We start from the raw sequence: 13532 nt of genomic DNA on the forward strand, positions 1-13532 counted from the left end.
AGAGCAAGCTGAATATCTGCCTCGTGAGAAATTGACTGAGAAGCGTGGCTTGGAGGCATTGTAGGCAAAGGTGTGGTGGGTGCGCAAAGTTGGTAGGGTGACCGACTCGCTTGCCTGACCGACTCGCTTATCCGTCACGTTAAGTACTATAGGACATACATAGTGTGCGACGCAGGGAATCTTCGGACGGCTCAAGTCATGAGACCACGGCGTTCAACAGGGCGATCAAGTACTTTCTGCTCCTGTCAATACAATCCAGTCACGTCTCAGGCGTACTATGTTGTAACCTTCGAAGGATCATGCCACGCATCTAATCCGGCATCCGTACAGGCCTTACTTGGCAATGAACAGCCAAAATCAGCACTACTGTATATACTAGGCAAATTAGAGTAAATTTTACGTAGAGTTGGATGCCGCTCTCCCGTTAACGAGATGTAGCGCTTACATTTCAAGGCACCCCTAATTGCTCGTTGTAGGTAGATACGCAGGTCCGCTGGGTAAAAGGAATTCAGGTTCCTCTGCTCGAGGGACTTTCGGCTCTCATCCAGCCTCTTAAATCTGGTGTCGAAACAAGCGTGGTAGCACACATTTGTTTGTCACGTGATCGTTGTTTGTCACCATACCAGCTTGCGCCATGAATGCATACACTTTTCCACCGCTAAATAGTACATCTTCTTCTATCTCATGGAATGCATGTCCACCACAGTTCGGCTTGCCCCCAAGCCTAGAATGCGCAACATTCTCGGTTCCTATTGATTGGGACACGCCCTACGGCGAGCACTTCGACCTTGGACTCGTCCGGCTACCCGCAGCGCCTTCAAACACAACATCTAAAATCGGATCTGTATTCATCAACCCAGGAGGTCCCGGTTCGCCAGCATCATCGCTGGTATCGCTGATAGCGATAAGCGCATTCCCGGGCCAAACCCCTCAACTTCGGCCTGCGTTTGATATCATCGGATTGGATCCACGTGGTACTGGTCTGAGCCACCCGGTAAAGTGCGACCCAGCGATTTACGCAGAGGCTGTATCGCTATTTCCTCAGACAGAAGAGGAGTACGAAGCACTTGCCGATAAAAACAAGAGGTTAGGAGAATCATGCCGTGAATTAACGGGACCACTGCTTGAACACGTCGATACCATCAGCGCAGCAAAAGACCATGAAGCTGTTCGCGTGGCACTCGGCAACGAGCCGATGAATTTTGTTGGGTTATCATATGGATCTCAATTGGCCGCACAGTACATCAGTTTATTTCCGGACAATGTCCGCACGCTTGTTCTTGATGCCATATCACAGCACTCGCAATCTGAAGCCGCAGACATCTTCATCGGCGCGTCGTCTTACGAACTTGTTCTAAACCACTTCTTCGCGTGGGCAGCTACTGGTGAAAACTCGCCACTTCGCGGGCAGGACGTGAAAGCGATGTGGCTAGATCTACTTGCCAGCGCAAAGAAAACACCGATACCCGCACTATCCTGCGACGGCATCAACTGCCGAGCAGCTGTAACCGACGAAGACATCCTCTTCAACGCGCAGGGTCACCTGAATTTCCCTGGGGCAGGAATAGGCCTAGGCGCGTCCTGGGAGCTTCTCGCATTGGCACTGTTCAATGCTTCGCGCGGTGATGCAACGGCCTTGTCCACATCATCTGCAAGCCCCGACGTCTTTCCCCGGCTGGCGATTCAATGCCTGGACTGGGATCGCTCGGATTCTCTTGCAGAAGTTCAGGCCAAGATGGAAATGGCTAATGCGTATTTTGGCCTTAACAAGGGCGCAAATCACAGATGGGGAGCGCAACACGCGTGTATCGGATGGCCTGTTCCAGTGAAGAATCCGCCGCAGAAGTTAGACGTCAAGTCGGATACCACTGTGCTCATGGTGACGAGCACGGGAGACGCTTCGACGGGGATCCCGTGGGCGGTAGGTATGATGGACGAGATCAAAAACTCAGTGTTAGTAGTCCGCCAGGGTGACGGACACGGAAGTTTGCCTCTGGGTGGAGAGGCAGGCGACATAATCGTCGAGTACCTAATCACTGGCGAAGCCCCAGCACAAAGGTTCTTGACTACGAAATCATAAAAGGCAGCAAAATAGATGGGAATGGATACACATTAACGCTATGAACGAGTTCAATCTAGTTCATCGTCCGTGACGACCATTGAGAGCCTTGCAGATAAACATCTGACAAAGACGAGACGTGAGAAAAGGGCGTCCGTAAACGTAGCCCAAAGTGTGATTGAAAACAGGGGTAACAAGAATTGTAAGTCAGGGTATATACAGCTGCTCTGCCCTAGTACGTTGCCCAAAGAAGTTCCTTCACGTGCAGATTTACAACAGAAGAGCGGCGACGGCACCGAGACCAGCAAGAGCGCTGCCGACCTTGATGCTGGAAGCAGCACCAGTGAACTCGGGGATGGGGGCACCAGTACCGGTGGGAGCAGCGGTACCAGAGACGGCAGGAGGAGCACCGCTGATGACGGTGGAGGCCTCAGGAACCAGAGGAGTGCTGGTGGGGTAGACAGCAACGGTGGTTGGGTAGTAGGTAGAGCCGCTGGAGGGAGCAACAGGAGTGTGGCCCAAGGTCCTGAAAGATGATTAGCAAGTGTTTGGAGGTACTGTTGGTATGATATAAGACTTACTTGGTGACGGTGACGGTGACCGGGGCGGCGCAAGTCTCGCTAGCAGCAGGGTACTGAGCAGCAACAGCTGCGACGAGAGAAGCGGCGATGATGGTGAAACGCATTTTGCTTATTGTTCTTGTTCTTTGTTGGAGAAGAAATGGGTATAGAACGAAAAGAGTACCTGTACGTGAGAGAGAGAGATGCGTTGCTGTAAAGAACGTGGTTGTTTGTTTCAAAAGAGTGACTAACAGTAGTGAATACTATTGATTATGTGAATGTTTGGATGGTAAGAAGAAACAAAGGTACCTATAGGCGAGGCGTAGGGCCGCTCTTATACATGCCGCATATTAACAGTAGATGAAGGAGACCAGTGGATTGATGTAAATGGGGCGCACCAGCCTTGCTTGGGATCGACTGTGCCGGTTCATTTCCTCCATGTCGGGGTATGGATTGGATAGAGCATCATTGCACGAGCCACGGAGCGCAGGGTCAAAGGGTCGAAAGCTGGGGTGATAACGGAGATTAGGACGACGATCCATGAGCGACAGAAACAATGGTTGGATGGTGTAGTTTCTCAGTGGCGGGACCATGGTGGAGTGAACTGCGCATTGCTCCATCTACGCTTGTAGTCATGCGTGCTTTGTGGCAACCTTCTTGCCATCAGTTTCGACGTTACACAATGCTATGTGCAGTGCATAGGTACTATTGGCCCTCGTCAAACATGAGCGGTGTTTCAAAACATGGCGCAATTATAACCAGCAACCAAGACATGGGCCTGTAGATAGATTAACCCCTCATCTTGATAGGAGCGGCACGAGATTATCACGCGCTTCTTGGCCTCCATCTGAGACGTTGGTGGGGGCCTCGCGCTAACCCGATTTGGTCTAATACATTCTGAAGAGATATGAAGGTACCGTTCGATTGCGTACACTGTCACAGTACAGTAAGACAACATCCAAACAACGGACTACCGACGTCATGTCCGGCAACGAGCGGTAGTGTAGAAAATCCCCATAAGCAGTTCACGAGTTTGTCGGAGAGGCAGCAGATCAAATATTTTGCGCAACGCAGAAAAAAATTTGTATTCGCTAAACTTGGCATGGTTATAGTCTTGGGGTATTGCTCTACTAATAGCATCCTCAGCCATGTCGCCATTGCGCCGACCCACTTCATGCGAGTGTCCAAGTACACCTGCAACGCCAAAAGTCGCCCTGAATCCCGTAGTCGACTATAGAGACACTCCACCTCACTTCACCCTTCCCATGATCGGGTCAGGAGGTGCATCTTCTGCAATAGGCTCTGCAGCCTTTGCTTTGACTGCATTCAACATGCCCCTATCGAAGTCATCTCTAGTCCTCAACACAGCCTCGACCCAGCTGATACTGACATCCCGGTAGGTAGACTTGAACTGAACATAAGCAAACTGCACCTGGGACTTGTCGCATTCAAGCAAGTTGAGGAATTCTTGCACAGCACGCCATCGCTGCATAATGTCTGCACCCTGCTCTCCGTACGACCTGAAAAACTCAAAAGCAGTGAGGAGATCATCTTTCATCTTGGCTCCGAACTGGTCCGTTCTCTTAAATTTTGCACCCTTGTTGCGTACGGCACCTAGATACTGTACTAGCAGCTCATCGGCAAGGGAATCGATAATCAGGTCACGCAGTGAGCGGTGAAGCTGTCCTTCGAATTCCGCAAGATAATCTCTGAAGGTCAAAATGATGGATGCCATGTCTGTCCTCGAGTACCACTCTGGCGTGAAGAATTTGGTAAAGATGGGCTTGAAGTCCGTCAGGAAGATGAGTTCGCAAAAGGTTTGTATGCAGTGCGACGAAATGTCAATGTATCCGTTCTTGACCTCGTCAATATTCTTGGACAACTTGTCAATCATGTAATCTTGAGAAACAATGGGCGTTACTTCGCGCTCAAAAACACTTAAGAATGAAGCGCGGCCACTGCCATCTAGGTCGTCATCGATGCATATGATTTGATCGTTTGCGAGCGCAACAAGCCATTCTTGGAAGACCGGCACTCCATCCCCATCAAGCGTAGGGTTGGCACCGACATATTTGGCCTTCTCTTCGTCTATGAGCTGGGTCCATATGCGCTGGCGTGAAACCAAAGCGCGGAACATGGCGTCTACCACACCGTCAGCCACGTCAGGGCGCTGACTGCTCGCTGCGACGCCAATGTTTTGGCTGAACAGCGTCCAAACATCTCCCAGCGACCTTGTCTGATAGATGCCGTCGGGATTGATCTCGTATGCAGATCTGTCCTGATCCAGGAAGCTTTTCTTGTCCTGGCTGTTGATGCGCTCCATGTATTGATCCACTGCCTGGATGATGACTGAGCGATATGTGCGAATCAGCTCAGCACTGCGGTTATCAATAACGTGTGGTTGCAGCTGCTCTTCCGAGAAACCGAGCTTCTGCATTTTGGTGTAGTATTTGTCCACCCAGTTGATAACACCGAGCAGGTACTGTGGTCCCAAGGCCTCGTCGTCCGCGAAACTCATTAGGAAGTCGTGCATCTGGGTGTGGTAAATGTTGGTATAAGTCTCAAAAATCTTCCACTTTTTGGGCATCAGGTTAACCATGCCCAACTTCACGGTGTTGAGGTTGTTAAAGTACCATTTGAAGTACTTTTCAATCTTCTCTGGGTCCTCCATGAACTTCTGTCTCACTTCGTCCATTTGTGCCTTGCAAACATATTCAATCGACGTGATGAACTTCTCCTTATATCCACGAAGCTCCTTGGGACCTTGAGCAATGGATTTGAAGCGCGAGGCAAGGTCTCCAAATTCTCTCTGGGCATCTTGCAAAGCTTTGATCTTCTTGTCCGTCTTCTCCTCCTCCTCGACGACGACAGCCAAGCGCACTACCATGCCATCGTTGCCAGCCTGGACCAGCTCAATCAAGTTTATGCAAGCCTCACCAACATGCCTGTCAAACCACTCGACGACATCGTCCAATCGCGAAAAGAGATCTTGTACTGTGACACCGCTTTCAAGGGTGAGATTGTCGATGAGCTCCGTGGAGCTGTCGCTGTTCTTGATCTGGCCTATAGCCTCGTCACGGATGTCGCGCAACTGCGTCAGGCCGTAGTGTACCTGTAATAAGTTGGGCTGATTGGCGGGATCTTGGGCATCCTCTTCCAGCAGCATCTCGAGGTTCTCTAGGCGCTGTGCGAAGCTCTCAATGTCGTTTCGCATCTTCTCGACCGACTCAAAGTTCTTGTGTGTCTGGGCTACCAGGTTGATGTGCGGAAAGTCCTGGATCATGTTCTGGGCCTCTGCGCACAGCTTGTCAATCTTCATCATCTCCTCCTTGATCAGGTTGACGGTCCGCTGTCCCTCGGTGATGCTACTCATGCCCGATTGGGTCAGCTCCAGCTGCTCCTTGAGGCCATGGCGCAGCTGGCCATCGACGGCTGCCTTCTTGCGGGCGAATTCGGCCTTGAGGGCGGGGATCTTGTCGAGGTCCTCTGGGTGTCGTAGCAGCTCAGCGAGCTTGACTGTCGCGGACTCGACATCGCCCATGGTGCTGAGCGGTGGTGGATTGGGGCAGGCGTGCGCCCATGCCCATGATAGGGTGAAAGTCGCAGGCGGTATAGGCGGGCGGCAGACAGTGGGGGGTGGTTGCGGTCTTGTTGTATGGTGCGTGTAGTTACATGTGTGTCGTGTTCGTGTTGGGGTTCGGAGGTTCGAGGCGTGTGAATGGACGGCTGCAGTCAAGACCTAGCGCGTCCGAGCCCAAGTTTCCATTTCCCCCGGTGCCCCCCCTCCCCACGCCACCACCACGTTGTCGCCGACAAATTACACCACCCATACTAGAAGCCATGGCTGACGAAGAGTTGAACCTTTACGACGAAATCGAAATCGAGGACTGTTTCTACGACGAGACGCTGCAAATCTACCACCACCCATGTCCCTGTGGCGACCGTTTTGAGATTTCCATTTTCGACATGCGAGACGGCGAGGATATTGCGCGCTGCCCCAGCTGCAGCCTGATGATCAGGATTATCTTCGACCCCGTATGTGCCGCCCTTGTTCTTTCTGTGTCTTCAGATCGCTAACATTACGCAGTCCGACCTGCCCCCGGAAAACGACGATGCGCCGCAAAGTGTTGCCATTGCCGCCTAGACTTGCATATTTTCAGTCTACAAGTCACCCGCGGAGACTTCATCTTTTTTTTTCAGGCCCTTGCATGTATTATGGCGTTACATATCACGGTGTTTGGAGCAACATGCGCGCATAACAATTTTGGACTTGTCGCTACTTGGCTATGGACCTCCCATTCCCAAAATGCGCGGCCTGAATGGCGTGCTACAACAAATGTTAGTGACCATTTTCTGCTCGATCAGCGCGGAACCTCGTCATCAACGCTGACATCAACACCCAGCTCTTTCCTCAAAATCTCAGTGAGCGAGCTGCCGTCTCGCAAATATACCCAGTCTCCCATACCGCATCCTTCTTTTTCGCCCATACCTTCTTGAGTCACGACCCAGTCGAAACGCTTTGGTCCAGATATGGGGGAGCTGAGCCAGATTTGCTTGTTTGGGGGTTGCTTGTTCAAGACAAATGTATTGTTTTGGGATGTGACTTCGAGGACGCCAGACTGTTTGTAGCAAAAAAAGAATTAGCAATCAATTCAATGTCGATACATGTGCATAGCACCGACATACCGAGTAATCCACCTCAATGGCCGGGTCATTCTCTTGTGCCTCCTCAAGCCTCTGCTGCAACTCGCCCAGGTAATGGTCTGCGCGCTCGTGGAACTCTTGCATTGAGATGTCGGTTGCTTTGAGTGGCGTTTCTTGGGAGGGAAGCTCTGGTGGCTTTGGGTCTTCGGAGTCAGGCATGATGCTCCGCAAGCCTGCGGATACATGCAAGGGACGGAAGCATGTTGTGTTGGTAGTAGCTGGAGCTCTGCTAGCGATGACGCGACCAATAGGCAATTGGTCGCGAAGCGGCGAGCGCAGGGTACGACGAGCGACCACGCTGGCGAAGCGAGTAGCTGCTGGTCTCATGATGAAATGTGAATTGGATTGTGCACGGGAAAGACGAGTATAAGGACAGTAATAGTACAGTATAGTGTACAATGCTTCGTGGTGATGGAGCAAGCGGCAGGCGCATGGACCCCCTCCTCGTCGTGCTCGCCTACGTATGTTGGTGCTACTATGTGCAAACGTCCCCGCACCTGCAGCGGGCGGGGACTCTCACCAACCAACTGCCACGACTGACCGCCAACCACACCCCATCGCCCATCACCCGTCGCCCGTCGCGTCACCATCATGATCAACGCCGTCCTAGTCTTCAACAATGCAGGACAGCCGCGGCTGACAAAATTCTACACCCAGCTGGTACGAGCACGTGACCTTTGCCGTCACCTCCACCATCATCTGGCTGCTTGTGCGCCTAGCTAAACCAACGACGCGTAGGAAACCAGCGTCCAGCAACGCCTCATCTCCGAGATCTTCACTCTCGTCGCCAACCGCCCTAATTCAGCATGCAACTTCTTGCCGTCAGCCGCTCTTCATGCCGCCTTTTTGGCCTTCTGCGACATGAGCTAATCCCGCTCCAGCCTTCCTCCGCTCCTCGCCAGCAGCTCCAAATCCTCAACTCCTAGCACCCCACACAATGACACGCCCTCGCTCGTAACCTACCGCCACTACGCGACCCTGTACTTCATCGTCATTTCTACTTCTACCGAATCGCCCCTCGCCCTTCTTGACCTTATCCAAGTCTTCGTACAGGCACTTGATGGCCTCTTCGAGAATGTATGCGAACTAGACCTCATCTTTAATTTCGAGACGCTACACGCCACTTTGGGCGAGATGATTGTCGGCGGCGTGGTCGTCGAGACACAGCTTGACAAGGTCATACATGCAGTCAGAGCCCAAGGTAGAGTCGCCAAAAGACCAGTAAATGAAGGAAAGAATCTCGGCGGCGGGGGCGGCGGCGGCGTTATGGGCGGCCTCACATTCGCTGGGCTGGGTCGGGGAGATGGTATTTGGGCTGGACGTTGAAGACCAGGAAACTAGACCCTTTCCAATGCCTACTTTCAACCTCCCACATAGCGACACCTTCCACCTTGGTATTATGCCTAGAATTTTTCTTATCGGATACGACTACAGGCCCGACTCGACGTTCGAGCCAAACGTGCCTGAACACATTTCCACCCTTTGGGGTTACCTTGTGTCCCCAAGGGTTTACCTCTTTGTCGGGGAACCGAGGTCCCGCGCTATTTACAATGTACCCCGAGTTTTGTTTCGGCCATACCAGCGCAATTCTTTGACAGCGCACTTGCATTGTTTCCGGCGGATTAATCGGGGGAGTTTCTCCGATCTGTCAAAACCCCGGTAAACGTCAGGGGCTCGGTAGTTAATCGAAACCCAAGCGCCTAGAATCTTTGCCGAGCTAGGTTTAATGGAAACAAGCTTCAGTCTAATAAAGCCTAGTGCTTTAAGATATCAGCCTAGTGCCTTGACATCTAGAGCCCCTTCATATACACCTTGCGACAGAGAGGAAATGGAGAAGAATCGCTCCAATGAATGGCTACATGTGCTCATTTCCGCTCGTCCTGATTGCTGGACTGTTTCACAGCGATACTAGGCATGCTAAACAAGCTTCCCTTGGCGCACGTACCTTTCTGTTCACAGCAAGGTCTATAAGAGCCGCACTACTTCCACTGCCTTATGAATCAGAAATCTATACCCATCACTCTCTCATTCCAACACCATGCGCTTCCTCTCTATCGTTTCCAGCCTTTTGTCCGTAGCCGCAGCCGCGACTATCGGTAAGCGTGCTGTCACTCCTGGTACCCTCTCCCAGGTTACCTCCGGTTTTGATGCACCTACCAAGGCAGGCTTCTTCATCTACGTTCCCAAGAAGCTTGCTGCCTCGCCGGGTCTCATTGTTGCCATCCATTACTGTGGTGGTACAGCCCAGGCATACTACAATGGTAGCCCTTACAAGACCCTGTCTGAGCAGTATGGTTTCGTCGTCGTCTACCCAAGCTCGCCTCAATCATGCTGGGATGTGAGCAGCAAGAAGACTCTCACCCACAACGGTGGTGGAGACTCCAACACCATTGCCAACATGGCCAAGTGGGCTATTAAGCAGTACAAGGTCGATACCAACAAGGTCTTTGTCACTGGTTCCAGCAGTGGTGCCATGATGACGGTACGCCATTACCCGTTACGCTTCCCAGAATCCCTGTTACAGTACTGACATCAACACAGAATGTTATGGCTGCAGCCTACCCCGAGTTGTTCAAGGCTGCCATCGTTTACAACGGTGTGCCCGCCGGTTGCTTTGCGTCCCCATCCGGTGCTGTTGCTGCCTGGAACAGCGACTGCGCTCAGGGCAAGGTCATCAAGACACCTGCTGCGTGGGCCAAGATTGTGACCGACATGGACACTGGCTACTCCGGCCCCCGTCCCAAGATGCAAATCTACCACGGCAACGTCGACACCACCCTCCGCCCCCAGAACTACCCCGAAACGATGAAGCAGTGGGCCGGTGTTTTCGGCTACAACTACGACAAGCCCCAGAGCGTTCAGCAGAACACTCCTCAGAGCGCTTTCACCAAGACCGTCTGGGGCCCCAATGTTCAGGGTATCCTTGCCGCCAACATTGGCCACACCGTTCCTATCCGGGGCGCTGACGACATGAAGTTCTTTGGCTTTGCCTAAGAATGTGCGCATTTGTCGCCATGTTCATGAAGAACAATGCTTTAGGGGGACAATGAACAGGTTATTTGGTCGCATCACCATAGATACCGTCATCTGAAACCCGGCCTCAGGAAGCTTCGACTGTAAATATTTATTGTTTATCTGAATAGTTCATTATACGCAGCCAAATGCGTCGAATGGCTTTCAAACCCGTACATATACTGAAATATCAACTCGATATTGCAAAACTACTTGTCTGATTTCACATTGTTCCTGAACCTCTTTCCTTCACCAAAACGCAATGTTAGCATTGTAACAATATGGGTGAAGGGGGGTTGTATCTTAGACTCTCTAACCCAAAAAGCCGACTTTTACACCCCATCCAAACTATCAAAACTAAACTTACTGCCCAGCCTCGGTCCCCCAAAATCCTCTCCCTTGCCATACCCATACCCATACCCACCATAACCCATATTATGATACCCCACACGCATCGACTCCCCACTCCCCCTCTTCTCCCCCCTCCCTTTACTCCTCTCATAATACTCATCCACATCTCCCCTCGACCTAACACATCCATACACATTACTATTACTATTATTACCATCGTATCGGCTCCGCGGCCACGCCTCACACACACCATCATACGCATCATACGCATCGAAAACAGACGCTAGCGCCTTCCTTGTTGCATTTTTCACCGCGGAGATGTGGACGCGCTGGGCGTGAGGCAAATTGCGCTGTTGATAGGGGGTTTGGGGGTATGGGGACGTGGGGTGGTAGGAGGAGGAGTACGATGAGGAAGGGAAAGAAGAAGAGGAAGAAGGGGTGGGGGGGAAAGATGAGTTAGAGGAATATGAGGAGGGTGGGTAAGAGGGGGAGGGGGAGGGGGAGGGGAAAGAGGAAGAGGAGGGAGGAGGTGGGAGGATGTGCTTTTTGGATAAGTGACGTTGTAGATGGGATTTTTCTTGTTGGCGTTTGAGGTGTTTGTATTCGTCGCTTGGTAGGCCGTGGGATGGGGAGGAGATGGGGTAGTAGACTGGGGTGTTGTAATGGGGCATTTTGAGTGTGTGTGTGAGCTTGATGTTACCTTGGGCTTTTTTTTCGTCTGGTAAATTAGTTATGTCTAGTCTGACTTTGTGTGTGTCTTTGATTGACTTTCTGATTTGATTAGAGATCAGATGGAAGTATTTTTAAATGTTGGGTTGAGGACTCGGTGGGTAAAATTGAGACCAGACATTGTTTTTGTACTGTTTAAGTGTGTTGGTGGATAATGTTCAGATAGGGGTAGTTTACAGTGTGGGTGGCTGGAGACAGCAGAAGTTTATACATGCTTTGTTGGGTGAGAGAATTTGAGAAAAAAAATTGCGAGTGAAATGGGAAGTTTGAAGTCAGACATTTTTGTGACAATTTGTGAAATTAGATTGATCGCGTGAATGTTCTATTCAGTCTAAATATCTATAGTAGATGCAAAAATATCAAACTAGCTAATTACCCCTCTTAATTCCATAGTTTCGAAACACGCACTTCAGATACTTTCTCAGCCTCATTGCCCTTACTCCTCTCCTCACCAGTGGTCGCGCATCATTGTTTACAACTGTCTTCGTTTCCTCATGCACAGGGACTATGGGTAGCGAAGCGTGCGAGGGCAAAGGATAGTATGGAAAATCATCCTCGTTGATCGTTTGCAACCTAGTCTTAACTTCTGGGCCAAAGATTGGATCTTCCTCTGTTACGGACTGATGCTGTCTACCATGTGTCTCGGTAATCTCCTCATGTACATGCGGCTCGGGCTCGGCATAGAGATCGACATCATCTGGAAGAATATCGCTCATCCTTGCATCTGCAGATCGCCAAGTTCCTCGATCATTTTCCCGAATACTACCTGTTGAAGTGGAGGGTGAATACAAGGAGATGTCTGACGTGTTGGCAGTTCTCAGGGCATCTCCTCCATAAAAAGGTTGAAGTATAGGAGAGTCTGGACGGAAGCTTTCTTCCGAGGGAGTGGGACTGAGTAGGAATGTTTGCTTGACTGGAGATTGGGTTCCTGTCATGCTAGCGAGGATTTGTTTGGAGAGACGCAGGAGATTGGATGGAAATTCCCAACGATCAATGTCCGAGGTCATTTTGAGTCTATCCCTAGGACTATTGTAGGAAGTAATCGATTTGATAATTACAGTGGAAACCCAGCACTGAAACTGTTTGTGGAATGGGTGCTGCGTCAGATCTCAAGATCTCAAGCAGGCAAATTTAGAATTGTGTTGTTGGATCAATATCATCTAACAGATTTAATACTAAATCAAGAATTTCGTATTGAAAAACTCTTCAGATTCCATTTAATACATATAAAATAAGAGAAAGACATACAATTGTTCAAAGACACTGTTAGCAAGTCGATGTTGTGGGAACAAAGGTTTGGATAAGATATGTGACCTGTGTAGTAGAGCAACAAAGAAATGCTCCGTGCTCTGTAAAAGAAATCGCTCGTCAGAGCACATAAGTTGACACACATTGCACTTAAGATTCAATATTGAAAATAAAAAATGTAGTGTAAATGGCTAGAGATTAGGTCTGATAGTCCGAGATCTTGATCGTATATGGAATAATTAGCCATACTAACGAATTGTGCGAACTATGTTCATATTGTATAGAACATCCTTTTTTTTGCCGATAGACTGAATTTGGATTAATGTCACGATTTTCCTAACCAGTACGAAGGGGAAAGAGTGAATAACGGAAATAGCTCAATTCGAGAGTTGCATGCTAGATTACAAAGGATATCACGTGCTGTCGAAAGTATGGGCGGCTAGTAAGCAAAAAATGCCGCAGAATGCGGTGAGAGCATTTGGGCTTATCAGAGCGGTCAATCCACGAGCGGCCGAAAGAATCTGGATCAAGATAGGCGTCGGATAAACGTAACGTGGTGATTAGTGTTAAAGACGAGTGATAGCGCGCTGTGGTGAGCGAGTGAAGCTGTAGTTTGAGGCCGCTGATTGGACAATATTTCTACGCAAAGCTGAAGTGTATTCCTTGGCGTGACTGCCTGTACTCAAGAAGTAATCGCTCTAGTAGCTTCGTAAACCAGAGAACAGAACATGGTGTATACTATAGCTTTGCTTAGTTGTGGACTGGATTTTTCAAAGGTCAATAGTGTAGAATCGTCTCGTCTTAGGAGGCGTCTCATGTGCCAGGTTCCAGGGATGGATATAACTCTCTGTCAAGTACGAGTACTGTCT

At 50.2% G+C, this 13532-nt stretch overlaps 9 protein-coding genes across 9 annotated transcripts; 4 read left to right on the forward strand and 5 right to left on the reverse strand.

Moving 5' to 3' along the window:
* Positions 1-634: 634 nt before the first annotated feature.
* Positions 635-2080, forward strand: COCMIDRAFT_32202 (uncharacterized protein; the record flags this gene model as incomplete). Its single annotated transcript, XM_007684819.1, has 2 exons — positions 635-665; positions 813-2080. 2 exons carry the CDS (start codon positions 635-637, stop codon positions 2078-2080), a joined length of 1299 nt encoding a protein of 432 aa, XP_007683009.1.
* Positions 2081-2329: 249 nt separating this feature from the next.
* On the reverse strand, positions 2330-2744 carry COCMIDRAFT_81920 (uncharacterized protein; the record flags this gene model as incomplete). Its single annotated transcript, XM_007684857.1, has 2 exons — positions 2330-2585; positions 2641-2744. The coding sequence occupies 2 exons, from the start codon at positions 2742-2744 to the stop codon at positions 2330-2332; spliced, it is 360 nt and encodes a 119-aa protein (XP_007683047.1).
* A 1124-nt stretch (positions 2745-3868) lies between these two features.
* COCMIDRAFT_81766 (uncharacterized protein) lies at positions 3869-6160 on the reverse strand (the record flags this gene model as incomplete). Its single annotated transcript, XM_007684858.1, has 1 exon — positions 3869-6160. The coding sequence occupies one exon, from the start codon at positions 6158-6160 to the stop codon at positions 3869-3871; it is 2292 nt and encodes a 763-aa protein (XP_007683048.1).
* Positions 6161-6459: 299 nt separating this feature from the next.
* On the forward strand, positions 6460-6763 carry COCMIDRAFT_32205 (uncharacterized protein; the record flags this gene model as incomplete). The annotated part of the gene is made up of 2 exons (XM_007684820.1): positions 6460-6654; positions 6707-6763. 2 exons carry the CDS (start codon positions 6460-6462, stop codon positions 6761-6763), a joined length of 252 nt encoding a protein of 83 aa, XP_007683010.1.
* Positions 6764-6980: 217 nt separating this feature from the next.
* On the reverse strand, positions 6981-7650 carry COCMIDRAFT_82129 (uncharacterized protein; the record flags this gene model as incomplete). Its single annotated transcript, XM_007684859.1, has 2 exons — positions 6981-7238; positions 7306-7650. 2 exons carry the CDS (start codon positions 7648-7650, stop codon positions 6981-6983), a joined length of 603 nt encoding a protein of 200 aa, XP_007683049.1.
* Positions 7651-7914: 264 nt separating this feature from the next.
* COCMIDRAFT_21996 (uncharacterized protein) lies at positions 7915-8649 on the forward strand (the record flags this gene model as incomplete). Its single annotated transcript, XM_007684792.1, has 3 exons — positions 7915-7983; positions 8062-8144; positions 8205-8649. The coding sequence occupies 3 exons, from the start codon at positions 7915-7917 to the stop codon at positions 8647-8649; spliced, it is 597 nt and encodes a 198-aa protein (XP_007682982.1).
* Positions 8650-9361: 712 nt separating this feature from the next.
* Positions 9362-10317, forward strand: COCMIDRAFT_32208 (carbohydrate esterase family 1 protein; the record flags this gene model as incomplete). The annotated part of the gene is made up of 2 exons (XM_007684821.1): positions 9362-9805; positions 9865-10317. The coding sequence occupies 2 exons, from the start codon at positions 9362-9364 to the stop codon at positions 10315-10317; spliced, it is 897 nt and encodes a 298-aa protein (XP_007683011.1).
* A 350-nt stretch (positions 10318-10667) lies between these two features.
* On the reverse strand, positions 10668-11357 carry COCMIDRAFT_21998 (uncharacterized protein; the record flags this gene model as incomplete). The annotated part of the gene is made up of 1 exon (XM_007684793.1): positions 10668-11357. One exon carries the CDS (start codon positions 11355-11357, stop codon positions 10668-10670), a length of 690 nt encoding a protein of 229 aa, XP_007682983.1.
* Positions 11358-11783: 426 nt separating this feature from the next.
* COCMIDRAFT_840 (uncharacterized protein) lies at positions 11784-12422 on the reverse strand (the record flags this gene model as incomplete). The annotated part of the gene is made up of 1 exon (XM_007684761.1): positions 11784-12422. The coding sequence occupies one exon, from the start codon at positions 12420-12422 to the stop codon at positions 11784-11786; it is 639 nt and encodes a 212-aa protein (XP_007682951.1).
* Positions 12423-13532: the final 1110 nt, after the last annotated feature.

This window comes from Bipolaris oryzae (assembly GCF_000523455.1).
Source record: "Bipolaris oryzae ATCC 44560 unplaced genomic scaffold scaffold_5, whole genome shotgun sequence".
NCBI lineage: Eukaryota > Fungi > Ascomycota > Dothideomycetes > Pleosporales > Pleosporaceae > Bipolaris > Bipolaris oryzae.